Source organism: Phyllopteryx taeniolatus, chromosome 14, assembly GCF_024500385.1.
Source record: "Phyllopteryx taeniolatus isolate TA_2022b chromosome 14, UOR_Ptae_1.2, whole genome shotgun sequence".
Taxonomy (NCBI): Eukaryota; Metazoa; Chordata; class Actinopteri; order Syngnathiformes; family Syngnathidae; genus Phyllopteryx; species Phyllopteryx taeniolatus.
In genome coordinates this window covers 7,999,950-8,022,352 of record NC_084515.1, presented here as the reverse complement: position 1 = coordinate 8,022,352, position 22,403 = coordinate 7,999,950, and the positions used below count along the sequence as shown (strand labels likewise).

The window sequence follows — 22,403 nt, the reverse complement described above, 5'->3', positions numbered from 1 at the left end:
AGCAAAGAAAAGAACGATACTGTGGCCTGGTTTGTGGTTCCACTGGGATAGAGACACTTTTTGCCTGCAAAATGAGAGATAGTGTGAGATCTTTTAATACACGCACACACACACGCGCGTACACACATTGCTCCATCCGTCTCTGTGAACCAGCTCTTCTTTGTTGTAGAGGTAGCAAGAAACTTACTGTCCCACATTTCCCTCAGACATACACCACTCCTCATTTCAACCTTTGACTAAAATGTCGCAAGACTCATTTCATTAGCTTTGTTAGTTGTCACTCCCAGTTGAAGTTTACTTTAAAACTGCCACATAAAACAAAACAAAAACAATTAAACATTGTATATTTAAACACCAGAATGTTCAACCAAACCATATAATTTTCTCTTACAAAAGTCCACTAACTTGATAATAATGTGAAACGCCATAGAGGGGCTAACGGAAATTAGAATTGATGTCATGTTAATTATAAAACTTCAAACAACTTCTATTTTAACACACACGGAGCAGCAACACATACAAACAGAGTACACGGCAACACCATAGTCTTTGTGCAGACGACAATTACTGGAGTTTGGTTCGAAAACCTCTGTAGTTCTTTATGCATTCAATCGCACTGCATGTCTTCCAATAAACCTCAGTGGTTATGTTACAATACAACAATGAAGGTGACCTCTAAATTTGGACTTACCTGTATAGCGTAAAAACTCATCAGAAAGAATTGCTTAAAAATCCGCAATATATCAGCTGAACACTACTTAATAAAGGGTGTAGTGTCGTTGTGTGTGTGTGTGTGTGTGTATAAGTGGCCGCCAAACGTGTCCTGCTGGGAAGATTTCATTCCCATAGGCTGGGTGTGGTGGAGGGGGACCACGGCATTCCCTTTACATATGCACACACGCACACTCGCACACACTGCTGGCTCTATTGGTGTAGCTGTCACTCGGCCACCCATTCAGGGCTCAGTCACGGCCACTTAGAGCGCAGCAGACTCTGGGATTCAGACGAGCTGTGATCCAATGACATGTATTTATAATGAGGGGGCCGCCAAGACGTCTTTGTTGTACGCACACTATGTCGGCAAGTGTGTGTGCGTGTGTGAAGAGAATTAGCACACATCCTGAAGCCACTCTAACTCTTCCAATTGTAGTTATTTTTAACAGTAATCCAAATAATATTCATATTACCATAATAATACTGAACAAGATGAATAACAGTGCAGTAGGAGGAATATGCCAACACATTAGGTACACTTGCAACGACATCCAATATAAGAGCTGTGTCAAATATTCTGCCTTTCAAAAAAGATAATAAAGCTGAGTTTTGATTGACACAGTCAGAGAGGCATTCATTGGAAAAATATACAAAGGGAATTTTTCTGTACGTTTGTACACACACAATAAGTCAGGCTTGCAAATAGTCGATCATTCGTGTGTGTGTGTGCGCCCGCGCGCGTGTGCATGCGCATTTCTCGCGCTCACATTATTCTTATTGTCTCCGAGCAGTTACATCATCCAGCCTTCACTTTATCTCATCACGATCTAACCTTTACGCATCTCACTCTCGCCGCCTTGTAAATTATTCTGTATAAGCTGCTTGGAGTTTGTAGTGAAGTGGAACTACACCGCGATGCACTCAGAGGGGTTTCTAATATTACACTTACCTTATTCAGCTACATGCGAGAGAGGGAATAAAATATTCAAATTGTCTCTCAGTGTGATTCAGTGCAGCTCCACAGCACTCCTAAATGCAACCACAAGAACCATTGTTAATTAACGACCTGGAGGGAGGATTTGGCCACAATAAAGACATGTACGCACGAAATACTAATTTGAGGCCACAAAATAGATATAACGTGCACACAAAATACTTACTTGTAGCCACGAAGTATGTATACATAGGCACAAAATGACCATTTTTAGCCACAAAATAGTTATGCCATACACCCAAAAGACTCATTTGTGGCCACGAAATAGTTATAATGTGCACACAAAATGCTATTTTGTAGCTTTAATATCATTCCCATGAACAACTTCGGCAAGCAATGACAAATTAGTATTTCATATGCATGCTATACCTACTTGGTGGCCACAAATATAATAGTATTTTGTATGCACCTTATACCTACTACGTGGCGAAACATTGGTATTTTGTGTGCATGTTATACAGAATTTCATGTGTACAGTATTTAGTGGCCACAAATTAGTATTTCATACACGTTACAACTACCTCATAGTCACAGATTTGTATCAGCAGGTGTACCATATTTTGAGGCCACACATTTTTATTTAGTAATTTGTTTGCACTTTATAACTACTTCATCGTCACAAATAATTATTTTGTGCGCACGTTATTCCAACTTGGTCGCCACAAATAAGTATTTTGTGCACACGTTATTCCTATTTCGTTGCCACAAATCGGTATTTTGTACGCACCTTATACTTACATCAAGGGCAGAAATACTGTACATTTTTCCACCCATGCCATGTCTGGCGCTCTGTAGGTGTACCTAATGTTATGGACGGTGAGTGTAGTTATCAAAGTTTCACTGTCTGCAAGCTGCTATCTGTGGACTACATAGTGCATACATTAAGCATTGGTCGGGACAGCGTGGGCAGTCGAAGAGCTCTGGAGAGCCCTGAGGCCTCTCTTAATTGCTCCATGTCTGAAGCATTGTATCTATCCAGGGACTGTATTCCGCCATAACTACATTCCTCCTCTTCTTCACTCTATATCGTGTGAATCTCATGAAATTTTTTGTTTTATTATACAAGGTGACGCTCAACAATAAAAACGCTTCTTTACTAGTCGGGTCTTTCCTCGCCGTGCTGTGACGTTGCAAAAGCGGACCGTTACCGTGTCTGGGATGTGAGTGGCTGTGTCATTTCCCTCGGGTGTGATTGGGCGGCTCCCCCGTTGACTGGGAGTCCTCTCGGCACTCCACACTTGGGGGTCAAGGGTGACCTAAAGCGTGGGCTAAAAGTCAGACGTATTGCTAGTCATGATGAGGGACTCCCCACTGTAACTAAACACTCTGCATTCAATGTATTTGTTTTTCTGGTCTTTCAGTCCAAAAGTGCTGAATCAGCGCTGTGATAGGAGACACACACACACACACACAATATTCCATTTTGAAAAGTGCCCGGCGATGATGATTTTGGCTACGTATTTTTATTTCATGCTTCTGTCACTCATGTCCACTATCTCTCTTTGTGTCTTTCTTTGCAGAATGTGATACCAGAAAATGAACTGAGATTGTTGTGGATCCATAACAGTGCTATCCTGTAATATAATAGAGACCACAAATGTGTATGTATTGTGAGTACATATGGAAATACACTGCAAATAATCCAGTTTTGCCATACAAAGTGTTTTTACTGGAAATAAAATTCAAAGTGTCAACATTGTATTTATTTTTTCTATTGTATTGTGACCACTATTTCTTTTTTATACACTTCTGAAGAATTGGCTTCATATAGTTTCCATTATAACATGCTGTGTTTAAATCTTGTATAAATCCATGTGTATGGTCAATAAAAATCACATTGATTTGAACATGCCACAGTTTGTTTGTTCATATTTCTTCACCAAAAATAAAGTGTGTTAAATTAATTTTTAAAAGGGGAGTGTAGTACACAGTATTAGAGAAATCTCTCTGAATGATTCTGGTGAGAGGAATTCACACAATTCCAAAAATTCCATGAAGTATATAGAAATATATATAGTAAATAAAAACTGACATTAAGCAGTGGTGTAAACAAGTCAATTGAATTAATTCTAATAAACAAAATTTTTTTAGGAAACAAAAGCGGGGACAAAAATAAATATTTGCCCCTGTGAGAAATATTCTGGAATCCAGAAAATCTATTTATTATTTTAAATCTATTTATTTCTTTTAGAGCGTCTGCCTCACAGTTCTGAGGACCGGGGTTCAATCCCCGGCCACACCTGTGTGGAGTTAGCCTGTTCTCCCCATGCCTGCGTGCGTTTACTCCGGTTTCCTCCCACATCCCAAAAACATGTATGGTAGGTTAATTGACAACTCTAAATTGCCCGTAGGTGTGAATGTGAGTGCAAATGGTTGTTTGTTGATATGTGCCCTGCGATTGGCTGGCAACCAGTTCAGGGTGTACCCCGCCACCTGCCCGATGATAGCTGGGATAGGCTCCAGCCCCCCCGCGACCATAGTGAGGAGAAGTGGCTCAGAAAATGGAGGTATATTTATTTATTTTTGTATCATAAATAAATATGTGTACCAGTCAGGCACATGGTTAGCTCCAGAAAATTTCAAAATAGCTCTGTGAAATATTTTTCATGTAAAACTGGCTAACTGAGCAAAAAAGGCTTTTCAAAGGTCCATCCATCCATTTTCTGAGCCGCTTCTCCTCACTAGGGTCGCGGGCATGCTGGAGCCTATCCCAGCTGTCATCGGGCACGAGGCGGGGTACACCCTGAACTGGTTGCCAGCCAATCGCAGGGCACATACAAACAAACAACCAATCGCACTCACATTTACACCTACGGGTGATTTAGAGTCTCCAATTAATGCATGTTTTTGGGATGTGGGAGGAAACCGGAGTGCCCGGAGAAAACCCACACAGGCACGGGGAGAACATGCAAACTCCACACAGGCGGGACCGGGGATTGAACCCGCTCCTCAGAACTGTGAGGCTGACGCTCTAAGCAGCCGTCCACCGTGCCACCCTTTTCAAAGGTCCATTTTTTTTCAATTATTGATTCATGGTATATATATTTTTCATTAAAATTATATAATCACTACATAATTATGTATTTAACTGGTAGCCTCTTTATTGATGAAACTGTCCAATTTAGGCCAGGAAGAGACTTCTAGAAATGAATCCTTTGCATACTAGCAAAAAGACAAAATATAGATATATCTTATCTATCTTATCTATGTGGGCTATGTGATCAATGATGTTATTTAATGATAGAAAATGATAGGACACATTTATGGATGAAAAAAAAAAAAGGTGCCTGTAGCAGCAACTTTACAAGCTTTTCCATGAACCACAACTGGGCTAAAGCTATTCCTTTGAATAGTTTGTAATAATTTTATTGAGATTTGTTTACAATAAATAAATAAATCTTTTTTTTTTTTTTCATTGTATGCGGGGCTCTTTAGGAACCAATAGTTCAAGAGGGGGGGAAATGGTGATAGAATGGGAGATACTAGAGCAATTGTGAGAGAGTGAGAATAGAGTAGATCTGAATAAATGCAAATTGTGCCTGCTCCCCTCTGGCATCTTGCCAAGTATCTATAGCAACCACATCCTGTGGCACACACTCACTCCTCCATCCTGGCCTCCATATCCTAATTAGTCCCGAAAGCACCTTTTCCCCCCACACTGGTTCTATTTTATTCCCCATTCGTTCACATAAATTGTCATTCAACGTCAAAAATCAGCGTTTACCATAAACAATATACATTTTAAATTCAGATTTTTTTTTCTTTTTTCTTTTTTGGGGGAGTTAAAATTACCAGTTTATCAATATAGACTTTATTTTTCAACTAATACAATTTAATGTAATTTACAGGGATCCCCGTTTTCAGTGTTTTCCCAATGTCGCGCAACTGTGACGCGTTCTCGGTCAAGGTTCAAGTTCAAGCGGCGAGTCGGCACTGTGTCGAGCAAAGGCTCGAAGCACTGTGCTTGCACTTCCATCTAGCGACCATTTCTGGAACTGCACACGCTAAAATTTCTTTTCAAGGTTGGAGGGCTCTCTAGTGGCTATTTTACGCAATTACAATGCAGGTCCTCGTATTGCCCAACCGTAAACGACCCAAGGCACTTATCATCACCTTCCTAAAATAAGTCTGATTCATTCATTCATTCATTCATCTCATGATGCTGGCCACCTCTGCTACAATCGCCTACATCCTCAGTTTAGCAGATCGTGCAATTCTACACCTGCAGTGTGTAATTATTACTTGGGCCAGTGGTTCTGAAACTTTTAACACAGAGCACCACCTAAAAATATATTTTGCTCTCCAAGTACCACCATCATGACCAGCATTAAAATACAGTAGCCTCGTAGGCCTAAGTGCTCATAAAAAATGAGACAGACTTCAAGCAGTTTGAACATTAACACTGAATTAAAAAAAAAAAAAAGAAATCTACCTAAAAAAAAAAGTATATTAAAATGTATTGCACATAAAAGGTAAATAGAATTTGTACCTAAATATATGTTTGAAAACAAACAATTCCAAAGTATAAATCAGTACAACTAAACTGCACTGGATTAAAATTAAATCTTAAATCACTAACATTATGGACAGTGTGAACGTTAAGTGACTCTTCACGTCCACTAGAAGGAGCCAGCATGCGTGTGCCACACATAATTACTGATTTGGGCCATTTTAGGAGGCTGCCAATATTTATTTTATCATGCTCGAGTTGAGCCGACACCTCCTATGTCTAAATTTGGTCAATTTCGTACTTTCTCACAAATCGATACTATTGATCAGTCCCCACGTGGGTATGTTATTTTTACAAATGATTTACCAATCTATAGTGTTGAAAATAAATGTCTTGCTCTCCTTGACGATGCAATGTTAATGGCTCAACAAACATGCAGTTTTTGTGATTTCAGGAAAAGTGATGGTTTTGGATATGCAAGGTTCCCGCCCGACGGCAGCGATAAGAAAAATCTCACAGCATATAGTTAAACAAAAATGTCCCAAAAATTATATGTAGCTACTAACAATGATCTCGTCGCAATTTACTTACAAATGTATTTATTTTCTGTGATAAATCTGGGCCTGTTTAGTTGAATGCAAAGCAGTTATGTTGTATGAAGGGCAACAGGTTACACAGGATAATTGTACCGTATACCCGCTAGTGGAAGAGCATTTTGCCCAAGAGGGTCAAGAATTAAAGGTAACTTTACACACCCTATAATACTGTAAATTAATGTGCAGAGCTGTGCATGCAGTTGACACATGGACAAACACAACGGCCGATTACCCCCACCAAGTCTACAACTTGACCAAGCAATCATTATTAGAAGCTAATGCTGTTAGCCAACGCTAATCTGTGCAACCAACAAAACTCAGTGAATCTCTGCAGGAACAACACTTGGGTCACCACTGGCGAATTTATCCATTATTAATGTAACACTTGATGGATGAGCAGGCACTCCAGAAACTCAACAATTTGTAAATAAACAGTAAAAAGTCAATTTCACGTAGCATGGGACATTTCAATGATACAGGAGACATATCGACAGTACTTAGGAAACAAGTTTTAATTGACATTTAAAATCAGTCAATCTGAACACAGTGTAGAGATCAGGTGCACAAACACTCAGATGGCACAAATCACAGGAACAAACAAAGCGTTTTCTAAACCACCACTGCACTTAGAACAATACATACCATGCAAATACAGTGTACTCGGAGGTACGCAAATTGTTTTAAAACAACAACATATTTGAAAATTAAAATGGTTCATCACTTATATTTTAAAATTTTGAGTATTTCATCAAGTCGCTACGCAATTATTATTATTTTTTTTATGTCATTCCAACAGAAATCAAAATAAATTAACAGTCATCACATGTAAAGCTACGTTTACACGTTCCCAGGAGCCACGGCAGCTCTGTTTCAGGTCACTGTACACAAACAGGATAGTCATGAGGTAACGCGGGGGGGATGGGATGGGCAAACACGGCAGAATGGTGGTCTTCTGACTGGAATTTTCCAAAAAAGCTTTAAACAGCTGCAGCTCATTCAGAACAAAGCGATCAGAACATATTACTCCAATTCTAAAGTCTCAACACTGGCTCCCAGTCAGCCAAAGAATAGACTTTGAAGTTGTGCTACTGGTCTATAAAACGCGAAATGGTTTAGGTCCTGAATACATTAGAGAAATGCTAATGGTATATAAACCCAGTAGGGCTCTGAGATCTACAGATTTAGGTCAGACAGTGGGGCACAAAGTCCAAAGCAAACATGGTGAAACAGCATTTAGCTGTTATGCTGCATACAAATGAAATAAGTTGCCAACAGAAGTGAAGTCTGCCCCAAGTGTGAATGTATTTAAGACAAAACTATTCTTAAAAAATATTAATTATTATTAAAAACTATTACTTTCCCTCGTACTTATGATTGAGCCTTTTAGGGCATTTTCATCTTTTTTAAAAGTTTATCTTGCACGGTATATTCTTTTAGTAATTATTTTTAAGCTGTCTTTTATTTTTCTGTACTTTGTTTTTAAATGTTCTTAATCATGTAAAGCACATCGAGTTACCTTGTGTATGAAATGCGCTATTTATATGAATTTGCCTTGTGTTGATGTTTAAATTGTCAAGACATTTCCCACGGCAGTCAGAGAGATTCTGGAAGGAGCTAGACGAAGTAGTTCTGAGCATCCCAGACAGAGAGTCGTGATTGGTGCAGATTGTAATGGACATGTTGGTGAAGGAAATAGGGGTGATGAAGAAGTGACGGGTAAGTACGGCATCCAGGAAAGGAACTTGGAGGGACAGATGGTGGTAGACTTTGCAAAAAGGATGCAAATGGCTGTTGTGAACACTTCTTTTTTTTCAAGCGGCAGGAACATAGGGTGACTTACAAGAACGGAGGTAGAAGCACGCAGGTGGATTACATCTTGTGCAGACGATGTAATCTGAAGGAGGTTACCGACTGTAAGGTATGGTAGGGGAGAGTGTGGCTAGACAGCATAGGATTGTGGTGTGTAAAATGACTGGTGGTGGGGAGGAAGATTAGGAAGACAAAGGTAAAGCAGAGAGCCATGTGGTGGAAGCTGAGACAGGATGACTGTTTTGCATCTTTTCAGGAAGAGGTGAGACAGGCTCTTGGTGGATAGGAGGAGCTTCCTGAAGACTGGACCACTGTAGCCAAGGTGATCAGAGAGGCAGGCAGGAGAGTACCTGGTGTATCTTCTGGCAGGAAAGGAGAGAAGGAGACTTGGTGGTGGAACCTCACAGTACAGAAAATCATACAAGGAAAAAGGTTACCTAAGAAGTGGGACACTGAGAGGACCGAGGAGAGGCGAAAGGAATACATTGAGATGCGACATAGGGCAAAGGTAGAGGTGGCAAAGGCCAAAGAAGAGGCATATGATGACATGTATGCCTGTTTGTACACTAAAGAAGGAGAAAAGGATCTATACAAGTTGGCCAGACAGAGGGATAGAGATGGGAAGGATGTGCAGCAGGTTAGGGTGATTAAGGATAGAGATGGAAATATGTTGACTGGTGCCAGTAGTGTGCTAGATAGATGGAAAGAATACTTCGAGGAGTTGATGAATGAGGAAAATGAGAGAGAAAGGAGAGTAGAAGAGGCAAGTGTGGTGGACCAGGAAGTGGCAATGATTAGTAAGGGGGAAGTTAGAAAGGCATTAATGAGGCTGAAAAATGGAAAGGCAGTTGGTCCTGATGACATTCCTGTGGAGGTATGGAAGCATCTAGGAGAGGTGGCTGTGGAGTTTTTGACCAGCTTGTTCAATAGAATTCTAGCGCATGAGAAGATGCCTGAGGAATAGAGGAAAAGTGTGCTGGTGCCTATTTTTTAAGAACAAGGGTGATGTGCAGAGCTGTGGGAACTATAGAGGAATAAAGTTGATGAGCCAAACAATGAAGTTATGGGAAAGAGTAGGAGGCTAGACTCAGGACAGAAGTGAGTATTTGCAAGCAACAGTATGGTTTCATGCCTAGAAAGAATACCACAGATGCATTATTTGCTACATTGTGTCTTTGTTGATCTAGAGAAAGCCTATGACAGAGTACCCAGAGAGGAAGTGTGGTACTGCATGCGGAAGTCTGGAATGGCAAAGAAGTATGTTAGAATAATACAGGACATGTACGAGGGAAGCAGAACAGTGGTGAGGTGTGCTGTAGGTGTGACAGATGAATTTAAGGTGGAGGTGGGACTGCATCGGGCATCAGCCCTGAGCGCCTTCCTGTTTGCAGTGGCGATGGATAGGCTGACAGATGAGGTTAGACTGGAATCCCCGTGGACCATGATGTTTGCAGATGACATTGTGATCTGCAGTGAAAGCAAGGAGCAGGTGGAGGAACTGTTAGAAAGATGGAGGCATGCACTGGAAAGCAGAGGAATGAAGATTAGCCGAAGTAAGACAGAATATATGTGCATGAATGAGAGGGGTGGTGGGGGAAGAGTGAGGCTGCAGGGAGAAGAGCTAGCAAGTGTGGAGGACTTTAAATACTTGGGGTCAACCGTCCAGAGCAATGGTGAGTGTAGTCAGGAAGTGAAGAAATGGGTCCAAGCAGGACTCAGAGTCTCTGCTAGGATGAAGGGCAAAGTTTATAAAACAGTGATGAGGCCAGCCATGATGTACGGATTAGAGACAGTGGCACTGAAGAGACAACAGGAAGCAGAGCTGGAGGTGGCGGAAATGAAGATGTTGAGGGTCGCTCTCGGAGTGACCAGGTTGGATAAAATTAGAAATGAGCTCATCAAAGGGACAGCCAACCTTCGATGTTTGTATAGGGTGGAACACAACTTGAAAGCAGTCCGTAGTGGGACGGGAAGCATATTTCCCCGTCATCTCACACTTGCCGACAGATTATTATTATTATTTATTTATTTATTTTTATTTTTTTAAACTAAGCCACGTTGATTGAATTGTGTTACGTTGAAAACAAGCTCTTTTAAATGTTTTACTCTGCCGAGGCCAGAAACTGGCTCCAAAGCTGCCCAATGTCTACGTTTCATTAGCCCAGGCCTTGACAGAACTGGGCTAATGTGAGGGACGGCCATCAGAACGTGACGGGCTGGGAGGGAACACACTGGCATCTGTGGAAATCTGTGGTCGGAACGTAGAGCACCTTTGAGCCACAGACACTCAGCAGCCCCTCAGGCCCGTCAACGATACCGTGAACCTTACTGAGGGGGGAAAAATAGCCAAAATCCCACAGCACAGTTACATTTCATGGCTGCCGTGGTCACTGGGAACATAGTGGATACGTACCCTAACCAGGGAGTAAAGTGGTGACAATTTTAAGGGCCCATGATTGACAGGGGCCATAGAAAATCATATTTTCAATTTGCAGCATTGTAGTGGGGCCCCAAATTCTTGGCGACACCCCTTCAGTCAAGTACATCAAAAACACTCCCAAAATGAGTTGCTTAGAAAGGATTTGTGAAACGTGGCTTGTGTGTCTGCCTACTAGGAGGTGACAAAATCCATGTAGAAAAAGTGGATTGAAGAATTACATTCATTCAGAGTGCGAATAAATCAACTCCAATAGCAGACCATCAAAAACTAGAAAATGATCAACTTTCAAAAAGGGTCGCGAAAGTAGCTCACTCATAGTACAACGGTTACTACTCCTCCCCAGGCACTTAAAGACACAATACTGAGATGTTCAGTGAGATCGCAGCTGCTGAGATGAAACTACAAACTGAAAGGCTTTCCATATGTCATCCACACTGTTCTACCAGTGGTTCTCACACTGGGGTCCGGGGACCCCTAGGGGTCAGTAAGGCGTAGCTTGGGGGTCTGGAAAATAACTTGCATGAAACTATTATGTCAGAACAAGAATATAACTCAGAATGAGGACCGGCAGCCAATAGCACAAACATGATAAACCAATTACTCCTCCCTACCTTAGCTTTGGGCCAATCGAAAGCTCTGATGATTGTGATGTATCGTCACATAAATTTGACAACCCCAAATATAATGTAATATAAAAAATATGACTTTGCTTTGTAAACTTACTAAGCAAAATGTGTAAAATTCCTGTTGCATTAAGGGGTACTCGTGGTAGTTAAGTTAATTGGCGTTAGGATTATGAGGTTATCCCTGGAAGAAATTCTCCCCTGTAAGGGGTCTCTGGACCCAAAGTTTAAAGAAGCCCGGCTATCGACTACCAATAAAAGATACAAATTCAAGTTGTGTTCCTAAGTTTATATATTATTCAGATATAGTCACATTTCACTATGTCGTGTCATGCTATAAATACTTAGAGGGGTGTTAACCAGCTGCTATGTTAAGATTGTCTCATGTTTAAAAGACACTCCACTGCCCCCTCCTGCTCAGTCTACTCAAATATCTGGCCTGAGTTTGCCTTTAACAGAAACTGGCCAACAATCACAACACACATACAAATTTAAATGTGATAATGTACCGAGGCAAAACACACAATAATTCTCTAATGATTATTCACTTCCCTCTTCATGTGTGCTTCATGTCTATAAAATGAGTCAATCAGAAAAAAATCATCACCTTCTGTCTAGCTTATGACCACTAATGTCAGATGGTTAAATGAAAAGTATGATGGAAAATCTATATGATACAGTGCAACCTTGATGATGAAATAACATGGACACTCTTTACACTTGGCATCTTTTCATTTTGTTGGCCCATACTTAAAATGCAGCTCGAACAAAAATATATGATAAAATGTTAGTTTTCTCTCCTTTAGCTAGGATATTTGCTTTAAAGCTATACTTTATTTTCATTCACCCATTTTCTATTTCTTCTTGAGCGGTCTGGACTCTATTCCTGTGTAAATACATATGTCAGTGTTAGCTTGTTATTTGCATTTGAGTTGACCCACCGTCTTAGTTTAACTTAACTGCCTCAATGTTGGCAAAAGACGTACAGTCCCCTTCAAAAGTATTGAAACGGCAAGATCATTTCCTTTGCTTTTGTTGTATACTGAAGACAATTGGGTTTCAGATCAAAAGATGAAGACAAACGTTCCGAATTCCAGCTTTCATTTCATAGTATTTACCAGTACATCTAGATGTGTTAAACAACTCAGGACAGAGCACCTTTTGTTTGAAGCCACCTACTTTTCAAATGAGGAAAAGTATTTGAACAGACATTATTAAATTAACTTAAAGTGAATAACATTTAATATTTTGGTGGCATCATCCTTACTTGCAATAACTGCATCAAGCCTGCGACCCATTGACTTCGCCAGACAGACTTCACTTGAAATGCTTTTCCAAGCCTTTACTGCAGCCTCTTTCAGTTCTTGTTTGTTTCTGGGGGTTTCTCCCTTCAGTCTCCTCTTCAGGAGGTAAAATGCATGCTCTATTGGGTTACGGTACGGTGATTGACTTGGCCAGTCTAAGACCTTCCACTCTTTATTCCTGATATAAGTCCTTTATTGTGTTGGCAGTGTGTTTTGGGTCATTGTCTTGTTGCATGATGAAGCTTCTCCTGATTAGTTTGGATGCATTTTTCTGTAAATTGCCAGGCAAAATGGTTTTGTAGACCTCAGAATTCCTTCTGCTGCTACCATAATGAGTTACATCATCAATAAAGACGAGTGAGCCCGTTCCAGAAGCAGCCATGGAAGCCCAAACCATGACATTACCTCCACCATGCTTAACAGATGAGTTTGTGTGTTTTGGATCATAAACCAATCCTTTCTTTCTCCATATTTTGGCCTTGCCATCACTTTGGTAGAGGTTAATCTTGGTTTCATCAGTCCATAAAACTTTGTTCCAAAACTTTTGTGGCTCATATCTGTACTTTGCAAAGTCCAATCTGGCCTTCATTTTCGCTGATGAGTGGTTTGCATCTTGTGGTATGGGCTGTAGTCTTAATCGAACAGTGGATGGTGTTCCCTTCACCCCTTCCCTGTGGAGGTTGGCAGTGATGTCACTGACTATTATCTTTGGGTGTTTCTTCACAGCTCTCACAATATTTCTGTCATCAACTGCTCTTGATACCTTTGCCCGACCTGTTCTATGTCTGTTGCTCAGTACACCAGTAGTTTCTTTCTTTTTTAGGACATTCCAAATTGTTGTATTGCCTATGCTCAATGTTTGTGCAATAGCTCAGATTGATTTCCCCTTCTCTCAGTTTCAAAATGGTTTGCTTTTCTCGCATAGACAGCTCTCTGGTCTTCATGTTTGCTTAACGGCAAATGCAGTTTTCACAGGTGAAACCCAAAGCCCAAAAAAAAGCACTATCTAATGTTACAATCAAAAGCAATCAACCTAGAAGGCAACACCTGAGCAACTAGAAACGTATATCAGTCACGTTCCAATACATTTGCTCACTTGAAAGTGGGTGGCTTCAAACAAAAGGTCCTCTATCCTGAGTTGTTTAACACATCTAGATGTAAATACCATGAAATAAAAGCTGGAATTCTGAACTTTTGTCTCATTCATCTTTTGATCTGAACCCCAAACGTCCTCAGTCTACAACAAAAACAAAGGAATTGACCTTGCTGTTCCAATACTTTTGGAGGGGACTGTATTTTATTGTTTTACTTACCTGATTCGAACTTGTGCGCGGTATTTGGCTGAGGGTCGAAGCCAAAAGGGAGCACGTTAAGGACAGACGGTGTTGTGACAAAAAGTCATCCTAAATGTTATCCACGCAATATTTCCGTGACTTGGAAAAAACACATTTTCAAAATTCATAACTTTTTCTGTTTTTTCACGACCGTGCACACCCTGTCATTTATTGAGTTGCACCATAAGTCGTTGGAAGCAAACACTGAACTGAATGTTTAGGTCACTTTGGGCACATACTGGAGTTACATTCTCCTTTCAATACCTCATTATCCACTACATCTATCCACATAAAACCTATTTACGGTGTAAACTCATATATTATCGAACGTGTAACATGGACAGTAATTAAATGTCAGTTTGCATTGCATTGGAAGGTGTCCCTTTACGCAGACAAGGTAGCTAGAAGCCCGTTGGCGTGTATGTAACGCTCACAGTCTAACTTTAGTGCCCAGACATGTACGGATAAAAAACTGAGCATATTGCACTTTGATGCACATGACAAGAGCGCTTACAGAAGCGTACAGAAGCTTAGTCACATCTTCAGGAAGCACGTTAAGGACACATTATCCACTTATTGTGAGTGTGTGTTTGCCTCCACTGGCGCAATACACACTCCACATACACTCTCCCCCCATTCCCTGTGAAATTGTAACATCCAGAAGTCCCGTGTTTTCTCACCATTACCGGGACGTGTAGCCCATCTCATGCAGCTTCCTCAGGAGAATCTGAGTGAGGTCAAAGGTTGTGAAGCTGATCCCTACCGCAATGGGCCCTTTGACCCAGTTCATACTGAGGCCTTTATAGAGTCCTCGGATAACACCCTCCTCAGACATGATCTCCCTCATGGTGCCCAGGATGGTGCCGTAAGTGTGACCCGTGACCCCTGCGGTCTGCATGCGCCGGCGTACCACATCCAAAGGGTAAGACGCCGACTGACTGATGAGGCCCGCACAGGCCCCAAAGGCTAGCCGTTCATACGAGTAGGGCTGTGCACGCCCACTTCTCTCTGCAGCAGAGGAGACCCCATCAACATCGCATAAAAGCAATGTTTACACCGACAACACGAAGATTGAGCTGACTGTAGAAAGACGTCATCATTGTTCTCAAACTGTACCTGCATGAAGCTTTTTCAGCGTCTCATAGGTAAAGAAGCTGAGGCCCGCATAGGGGACCACACCTAGTATGGTGGGCGTAAAACCTCGATACAGGGTCTTCAGTCCCTCTTCCCGGGAGATCCGCACAAACACATGCAGGATGTTGCTGTACCTAAACACAGAGGGCATTGTGGCGATCTTGTGTCACATAGGAATTGGCATCTGTTTGTGCACTGTTAATTTGCGAATGACAAACGTTTGAGGAGCAGTGTTCAATATTTGAGTAAATACGGTAAAATTGTTCATAACTGCATCTGTGGACAGAGAATTAATTTTCACAATACTATACCAATCTACCAGCCAAGTTTAGTTGAGACAAAAGTTCTAAAAAAATTTTTTAAAAAGCACGGGGGGTTTTTTTGGTTATTATTTTTTTTTTATAACCACATTAGCAATTGCTAGACTGTATTTTTTTAAAATATGGGTCAATGAGGGACAAATTCCTGACAAAGTAATGGTGACCTTTCAGAATATCTTAAAAACTACTAAACGTAGTCACTGTGTCATGACAGTTTAAAGTGGACTTACATTTCTTTTGGTGTAACAGCCATCCTAGCTCGCACCATGTCCAGAGGATACGTCAACATGGCTGCAGTGATGCCTGCCATTGATCCAGCCAGTAACCTCGGGAGTGGTGGGAGGACCCTGGATCAAACATTATACACGAAAACATCAGCCTTCTTATGTCTTAAGCAGTTTTAATAAATAAAATGTGTGTGTATGCAATGTTGAGGCTGACACTCACTTCCCCTGAAAGCCATAGTAGTCTCCCAGGAGACTTTTATACTGCTCGTGAGCACAGAACTGGATGGCGGCATACGGGATGACTCGCACCATAGTGGCAGAGTTGCCCCTCCACAGACTGAAGAAGCCATCTTGAAGGTATGTGCGGTAGATTAACCTGTAGGCCTCCTGAAATACATCAAAAGAGGATAGCAGCTTACTTTTCTACTTGATGTAATACTTCAGTGTGACTAGCTAGAGACAAACGTCATTGTGGCGTCAATACTTCAACTCAAAACTTACTTTTGCAGAGAATCTTGCTGAAGACACTGAAAAGACAAATGGTTCAAACTCCGTTATTCATGAGAACACTGCGAGAAAGTGGATATAAAATGTCTACACACCACTGTTCAAGTGTTTTGTGATATAAAAATGTGATTTGTGATATAAAAATTAAACCAACAAAAATCCATCCATCCATCCATTTTTCCATACAGATTATCCTCACTAGGGTCACAAGCGTGCTGGAGCCTATCCTAGCTGACTGTGGGCGAGAGGCAGGGTACACACTTAACTGGTTACCAGCCATTCGCAGGGCACCAACAAAAATCATTTTTTTTTAAATTATTATTGTGACCTATAACCTGCAGAACTCTTTTTTTGTTTTTTTGTACAGTTTTGGGAGGGGATTAAAAATAGCTAAAATAATGTGGTTGCACAAGTGTGCACATCCTCGATACAAGATATGCTAATAGGTTACATATTCCAATATGTAATTCAATTTTCTATAAGGTACGTGTACGGTACTATTTCAAAAAATTCTAGGAGGCTTTTCCTTTTTTTCCCACTTTCAAGCAGAAGCAGGAAGGTTTTGTGGTAACCTCGACTGCTATTTCGAACTGTTCACAATTCCTTCAATCTTTTCTAAGGCGGCAGTTGCAGCTGAAGAAAAACAGCCCCAAAGCATAATGCTCAAATGCTGCCACCACCATGCTTAACTGTAGGTATGGTATTCTTGGGGTGATGAGCAGTGCTGTTTGTGCCAAACATACCTCTAGGAATTATGCCCAAAAAGTTCAATCTTGGTTTCATTGGCCCGTAACACATTTTCCCCACATTTCTTCAGGAGAATTTGGATGCTGAAACTGGGGCCTTAGACAAGGTGAAAGGAATTATTAACAGTTTAAAAGAATCGCAGTCAATGTAAGCACAAAACTTAGAGGCTTCTGCTAGAAATCAGCGGAAAAAAGTCAGGAAAAGTCTAATTATACAGATGAAATGTATTTGGGGTTAATCAGAGGCCCTTTAAATGGTAGCAGGTGTGTGCTGACTCACATTTAACACGAGTTTGGATGTGATGAATCCGAACTCAGCCACATCCCACTTATAGGATGCACACTGGTGCAACCACATTATCTCACTTATTTGCTTTGACTTTCCTTTGGAAATATTTTCATTTTTCAATTGAGTTGTACAGATTAAAGGTCACATTAATTCTGGGATTTTTTATTTTTTATTTTTTTTTAATTATTCATCTTGGTCTAACCTGGCATTTGAACAGGGGTGGGTGGACTTTTAATATCCACTGTAGCTATAAATGAATGTCATCTACTGTATGTTTGGTACTCAATCCCCCATTGTCTAAATATAACAAACAGTTTCCACAGTTAGACCAGCCCAGCATTCATCTTGCCTTGAAAGATAATTTTAGTCCTGTCCAATGGAGCGACAGCTGTTTTGGCCACAGCTCCCGCTAAAGCCCCCGAGAAAAGCGAGTTGATGACGGAGCGAGTCTGCTTCAGGCCCTGTCCAAAAAATAAATAAATAAAAGGAGTCACTTAGGAGTTATATCAAGTACCTACTGTGCATGTAAACTATGTTGTGTTTGGATTGCTGTAGATTATTAAAGAGTTGGCCTAAGAATCATTGATGGCCTTTGATTGGCCAGTGAGTAATCTTTGTGATTATGTCATATTTTACTTCTGACTGAGTGGAGGCCGGCGGCAGCACTTCTCTCTGGGTGAGTGCTGCATGTTTATCCTGGACTCCATTCCCCATGCCCGAGGACTATACGCCGATGCCTTGAAGCGCACTCATGAATCACACTACTTGGGGGCTCAGGGAGCTGAATAGTAGAGGTCAGAAGGAACAAAGATTAAATCTAGTTAAACAACGAAAAACAATTCTTTCATCACAATTAGGGCCCAAACATTACAATTATATTACAGTATGTTATTCTTCAGCAGGCCTCAACACTCCCAAAAATTCACCAATTTTTGCAAGAACATGTATCCTGGTGAAAATTGGGTTTTAGGGCTCCTGAACACAAAACCCTAGAAGTCACTCTTGCAGAGGTCGAAAAAAAGTAGCCCACGAACACCAATTTTACCAATCGACACAAATTGGGTGGACATGTCTATCATGACGGGATGCACCAAAAAGTCTCAAGGAAACATGTTCGAAATGGAACAGGAAGTCGGCATTTTTGGTTTGAAGCAGCCATTTTAGGCAATTTCAGGGATCATAAGAAAAAGCACATACTACTGAACTGTTATGGTTTGGAATCGCTCTCTCGTGTACTCCTGTTACATTTAGCCAACTGGCAACAAGACACTGGGGAAAGTTGTGTCCCAAAATATCTCCCCAAGAGCAGCATTGTTGAATTGTAGGTGAAAGGTGTCCAGTGGACCGCCTCCAAGAGAACAACAAACATGCCGCTTCCTTGCTTGCGTATTGGGTTACATTTTTAACAAGTTTGTGTCATGCTTGCCAGTTATGAGCAAACATGAGAGAAACTTGTGAAAAACACTGACTGGAGCAACAACGGTGTCTGCATTTCTTCTTGTAGTGAGCTAATCCTTTTAGCAGGCAATCACTTACTTATATGATTACTAACCTATAAGCCTAAAGCGTAAATGTAAGAACATGGGTTTCAAAGTGAATTATCAAACTAGAAGACTGAGGTAGATGTGCTATGTTCTCTAATTGTGAGCCTGGATGTCAGGACTAGGGCTACAAGCTGCAACTATTGAATATTTTTAAGAATCAATTATTCGACTGATTATCCCATCGCTTAATCAGATAAAAAATTGTTTTGCATTATTAAACAACAAAATATGCATGTGAGATGCTTGTGTCTTTAAGTGCCTGGCGAGGAGTAGTAACCGTTTTGGGGGGGCATTGCGAGCAATCTAACGAGTGGTGGGCTATATGAAATCAGTCAACGTCGATTCCTTGTGTTGGCGATGATAGACGTGCTGCTGTGATATTCGAGTTTGCGGAATAAACATTCCAATTTATCTTTTTTTTCCCCAAGTGTGAAATGAATCCAAACCATTATCTCTCTTTTACGCACCCCTTCCTCCTGGCTTGCCACCATGGCACCAATTTATTTCAACACTAAGTGGTGTGTGTCAGAAACATTAGTTCGTGTGTAAGAATTATCACTGGGAAGCTAGGAGACAGATCTTTGCATCAACTTTTTTTGTAAATCGAATTATTCAAGTTATTCAATTTATTATTTCAGTCCTAGTGAGTACATAATTTGCCCTTTTTGAAGTTTTGGTCAAGAATGTTAAAAAGTGCTCCCTGTCCACTTCCTGAAAAGCTACACTGCCATTAAGTGTCATCAGAGGGAAATTAGTTTAATTGTATGTTAGTTTAATTATAAAATGGAGTTAAAATGTAACTTCAAACATTGCCTGTACATTTAATAAAGGATTTGTGATGGCAAAAGTTTTACCCTTTTGTTGTATTTGTATTCAAGAAAAAAATATAAGACCCTGGAATGCAATTTGTTCAACCTTAGGGGTCCCACTGAACCTCCACAGTTTCCACACTGCATTAAAAACCATTGAACTACAAAACCCACTCTATTATAATACAATCTTTTATTTAGGGTTACTTCGCAGTCAATGCCAAGTCTGCAAATTTGGTTAAAAATGCATCAAAGCCACATTATGATGAATCAACAGAACCAGATAATGAGAGGCAGCCGGGAGCACAAACAAGGGGGCGACTTACACTGGCCGTCATTATAACAGCGCTTCAATCCAGATTCTGTCATGAGCCATTTGGAACCCCAAGGTGCCCCATTTCACCTCACTAACACAGCTGGCCAAAATTCAACTTCTCCTCACAGATTTTGTTTTTAAGGCATACCACTGATAAGTTCCTTGCTCTTGAATGATAGTGAAGACTGTTTGACTTACTCAGGATTTACTACTTTATATTATTATTACTACTACTACAACTACTACTAACCCATATGTGGGACAGCAGAGCAGAAATTAATTATACAAATAAGAGCACCATAAAATGCATGCTCGTGTATCATTAGTGATTAATGCACAACTGTCTTTTTTTGGTGATATACGGTACATGTGAGTACTATTTCTCGGCTCTTGTCGGTTGAGTGTCCGGCCCACATCGAGGATTTGAGTCACAGGACTTGATTCGAATCAAACTTAAGTCGACAATTTTAGGAGTTGGGACTTGCTTGGCACAAACCTACAAAAGACTTGACTCGCCATCCATGAGACTCGACTTGAACCACACGACAAGTCTTGAAAATTGCCATTTTCCGCCTCAAAGAAACAAGTACAGATAGTGTGAAGTGGCTGATGTGCAAACATATTTTGTGACTGACCATTATGACTTACTTAACCCAAGTAATGACTTCAATCTACTTGACCTGCTTGATTTTTGCCAAGGTAAATTGGGACTTCTTGATGCTGATAAATTAGGTTCAGACCTCCCACTTACTTGTGACTTGCACATAAGTGACTTGCCCCCATCTCTGGTATTATCCTCCTATATATATTTTAACATGATACAAAATAAAATTTTTGTATAACGGTATTGAGAAATACAAAGCTTTAAAACGTGTTCAGGGGATGTTGTGTTCATCAGCTGCTCCAAGTAACTTAACTTTGTATTGAGTGTAAAGGTGTGTCAGAAAATGTTCCAGGACTCAAACGCAAATTACGAGCTTTCCCCTTCGATGTGGGCCGGACACTCAACCGACAAGAGCAGAGAATTGTGGCAGGACAACGCGCCTGCTCAGAATGCCCTGAGCATCTGACAATTCCTGGCCAAGAAGAACACTGCCGTGCGAGAGAGAACAAGCTCCCGCCCCTCACCTGACCTGTCATTCCCCCCCTAGCTCAAGGGGGTTTATCAAAAAGACATGGATGATATCAACATGACCATAACATGAAATAAGCCTTCCAAGAGTAGATGAGAGCGTGGCAGAAAAGCCTTAGTTTGCAGCGGAAAACTTCTAGTTCGGATTTGAAATATATCTTTTCTGAAACCAGTCCTGGAACTTTTCTGACACATATGTAGACATATTGAGAAAAACAAAGCTTTCATTTCTTAGAAGGGGGTTGTTTTCATCAGCTGCTCAATGTACCGTGTTAACTTTGCACTTATGACGTCTGCTCATGTTATTCATATTGTGTACAGTACTGGACTCATTTTTGAGACCCAGAATTATCACAAGTCAGTACGAACTTTCGGACGTTAAAGCACCATCTTGTACCGTCACCTGCCCTGAATTAACAACAATAAAATGACACAACCAGTTGCTTACCTCATTTTACACCGGCACCAATACCAATGCTTTGGAAAACTTTCCCTGGTTATTATTTTTTAAGCCTAAAATGGTATATTCCCCGAACCCACCTTCAAGCATTAAAGTTAGCCAAACATTGGGTTAGATAACGCAAGCTAGCCGTTAGCTCGCTGCTACACAAGTGCTTACTTTCATTTTTTAGTACAGCAAATGCGTCACGGTGGCCGTATGTTAACTTTATAGCGTAATGCGGACACTAACTTGTAAGCAATTGTATCATTCACCCGCAGAGTGGTGACTTTGACTGGCTGACATCGGCCATGCTGCTGCTGCTGGTGGTCCTCCTGTCACAAGCCGAAACAGACACAGCCCTCCCGTTTTGAGATTTGACATGGGAGAGTGCAGAGGCATCATGGGAAACGTAGTCTTACTGCGGCGAGGCGTGCCAGGATAGGCCAGATGGAGGGGCGTCAAAAGAAGGAGTTCAGAGGCAAGGTCAAAGGGCTTTCCACGGTAGCCACCAGGTAGCTCGCGAGCTAACAGGTTTCCGGGGTTCCTCTCGGGTGGCAAACTGGCCGTGGGCTCTTTCGCAGCATCACCTCCACGCTTCTGAATTTAAATGACACCGAGTGGTTCTGTAAATTGTTGCATCCAGGGAAGCTGTATTTTCGGGGTGTAGGCATAG

The 22,403-nt window shown here is 41.1% G+C and overlaps 1 protein-coding gene and 1 long non-coding RNA gene across 6 annotated transcripts in view; one reads left to right on the top strand and one right to left on the bottom strand.

Moving 5' to 3' along the window:
- LOC133488534 (uncharacterized) overlaps positions 1-3,560 on the top strand; it is a 30,871-nt gene extending 27,311 nt beyond the window's left edge. The window contains exon 4 of the long non-coding RNA XR_009791680.1: positions 3,229-3,560. This is a non-coding gene — a long non-coding RNA (uncharacterized LOC133488534). The remainder of the gene's footprint in view (positions 1-3,228) is intronic.
- slc25a42 (solute carrier family 25 member 42) lies at positions 2,621-22,107 on the bottom strand. 5 transcript variants are annotated; one of them, XM_061796488.1, is made up of 9 exons: positions 21,737-22,067; positions 18,124-18,268; positions 17,837-17,948; positions 16,447-16,472; positions 16,166-16,332; positions 15,949-16,065; positions 15,381-15,532; positions 14,945-15,272; positions 2,621-2,976 (listed from the first exon to the last, which is right to left on the bottom strand). In XM_061796488.1, exons 2-8 carry the CDS (start codon positions 18,199-18,201, stop codon positions 14,947-14,949), a joined length of 978 nt encoding a protein of 325 aa, XP_061652472.1. In that variant the 5' UTR covers positions 18,202-18,268; positions 21,737-22,067; the 3' UTR covers positions 2,621-2,976; positions 14,945-14,946. The 5 variants fall into 5 exon arrangements, with proteins under 5 accessions (XP_061652472.1, XP_061652469.1, XP_061652471.1 ...); XM_061796485.1 differs by lacking the exon at positions 2,621-2,976 and having other exon boundaries at positions 7,244-15,272; positions 22,003-22,107; XM_061796487.1 differs by lacking the exon at positions 2,621-2,976 and having other exon boundaries at positions 7,244-15,272; positions 21,980-22,088.
- Between the last annotated feature and the right edge of the window lie 296 nt (positions 22,108-22,403).

Bases quoted from the DNA above. Each gene is read 5' to 3' on its own strand.
- slc25a42 (XM_061796485.1), bottom strand. From the start codon at position 18,201: ATGGGGAATGGAGTCCAGGATAAACATGCAGCACTCACCCAGAGAGAA. The intron at 15,533-15,948 runs GTAAGTCCACTT...CTCTGTGTTTAG, and splicing joins GCTGTTACACCAAAAGAAAT to GTACAGCAACATCCTGCATG. The intron at 15,273-15,380 runs GTACAGTTTGAG...CCTCTGCTGCAG, and splicing joins GCTGAAAAAGCTTCATGCAG to AGAGAAGTGGGCGTGCACAG.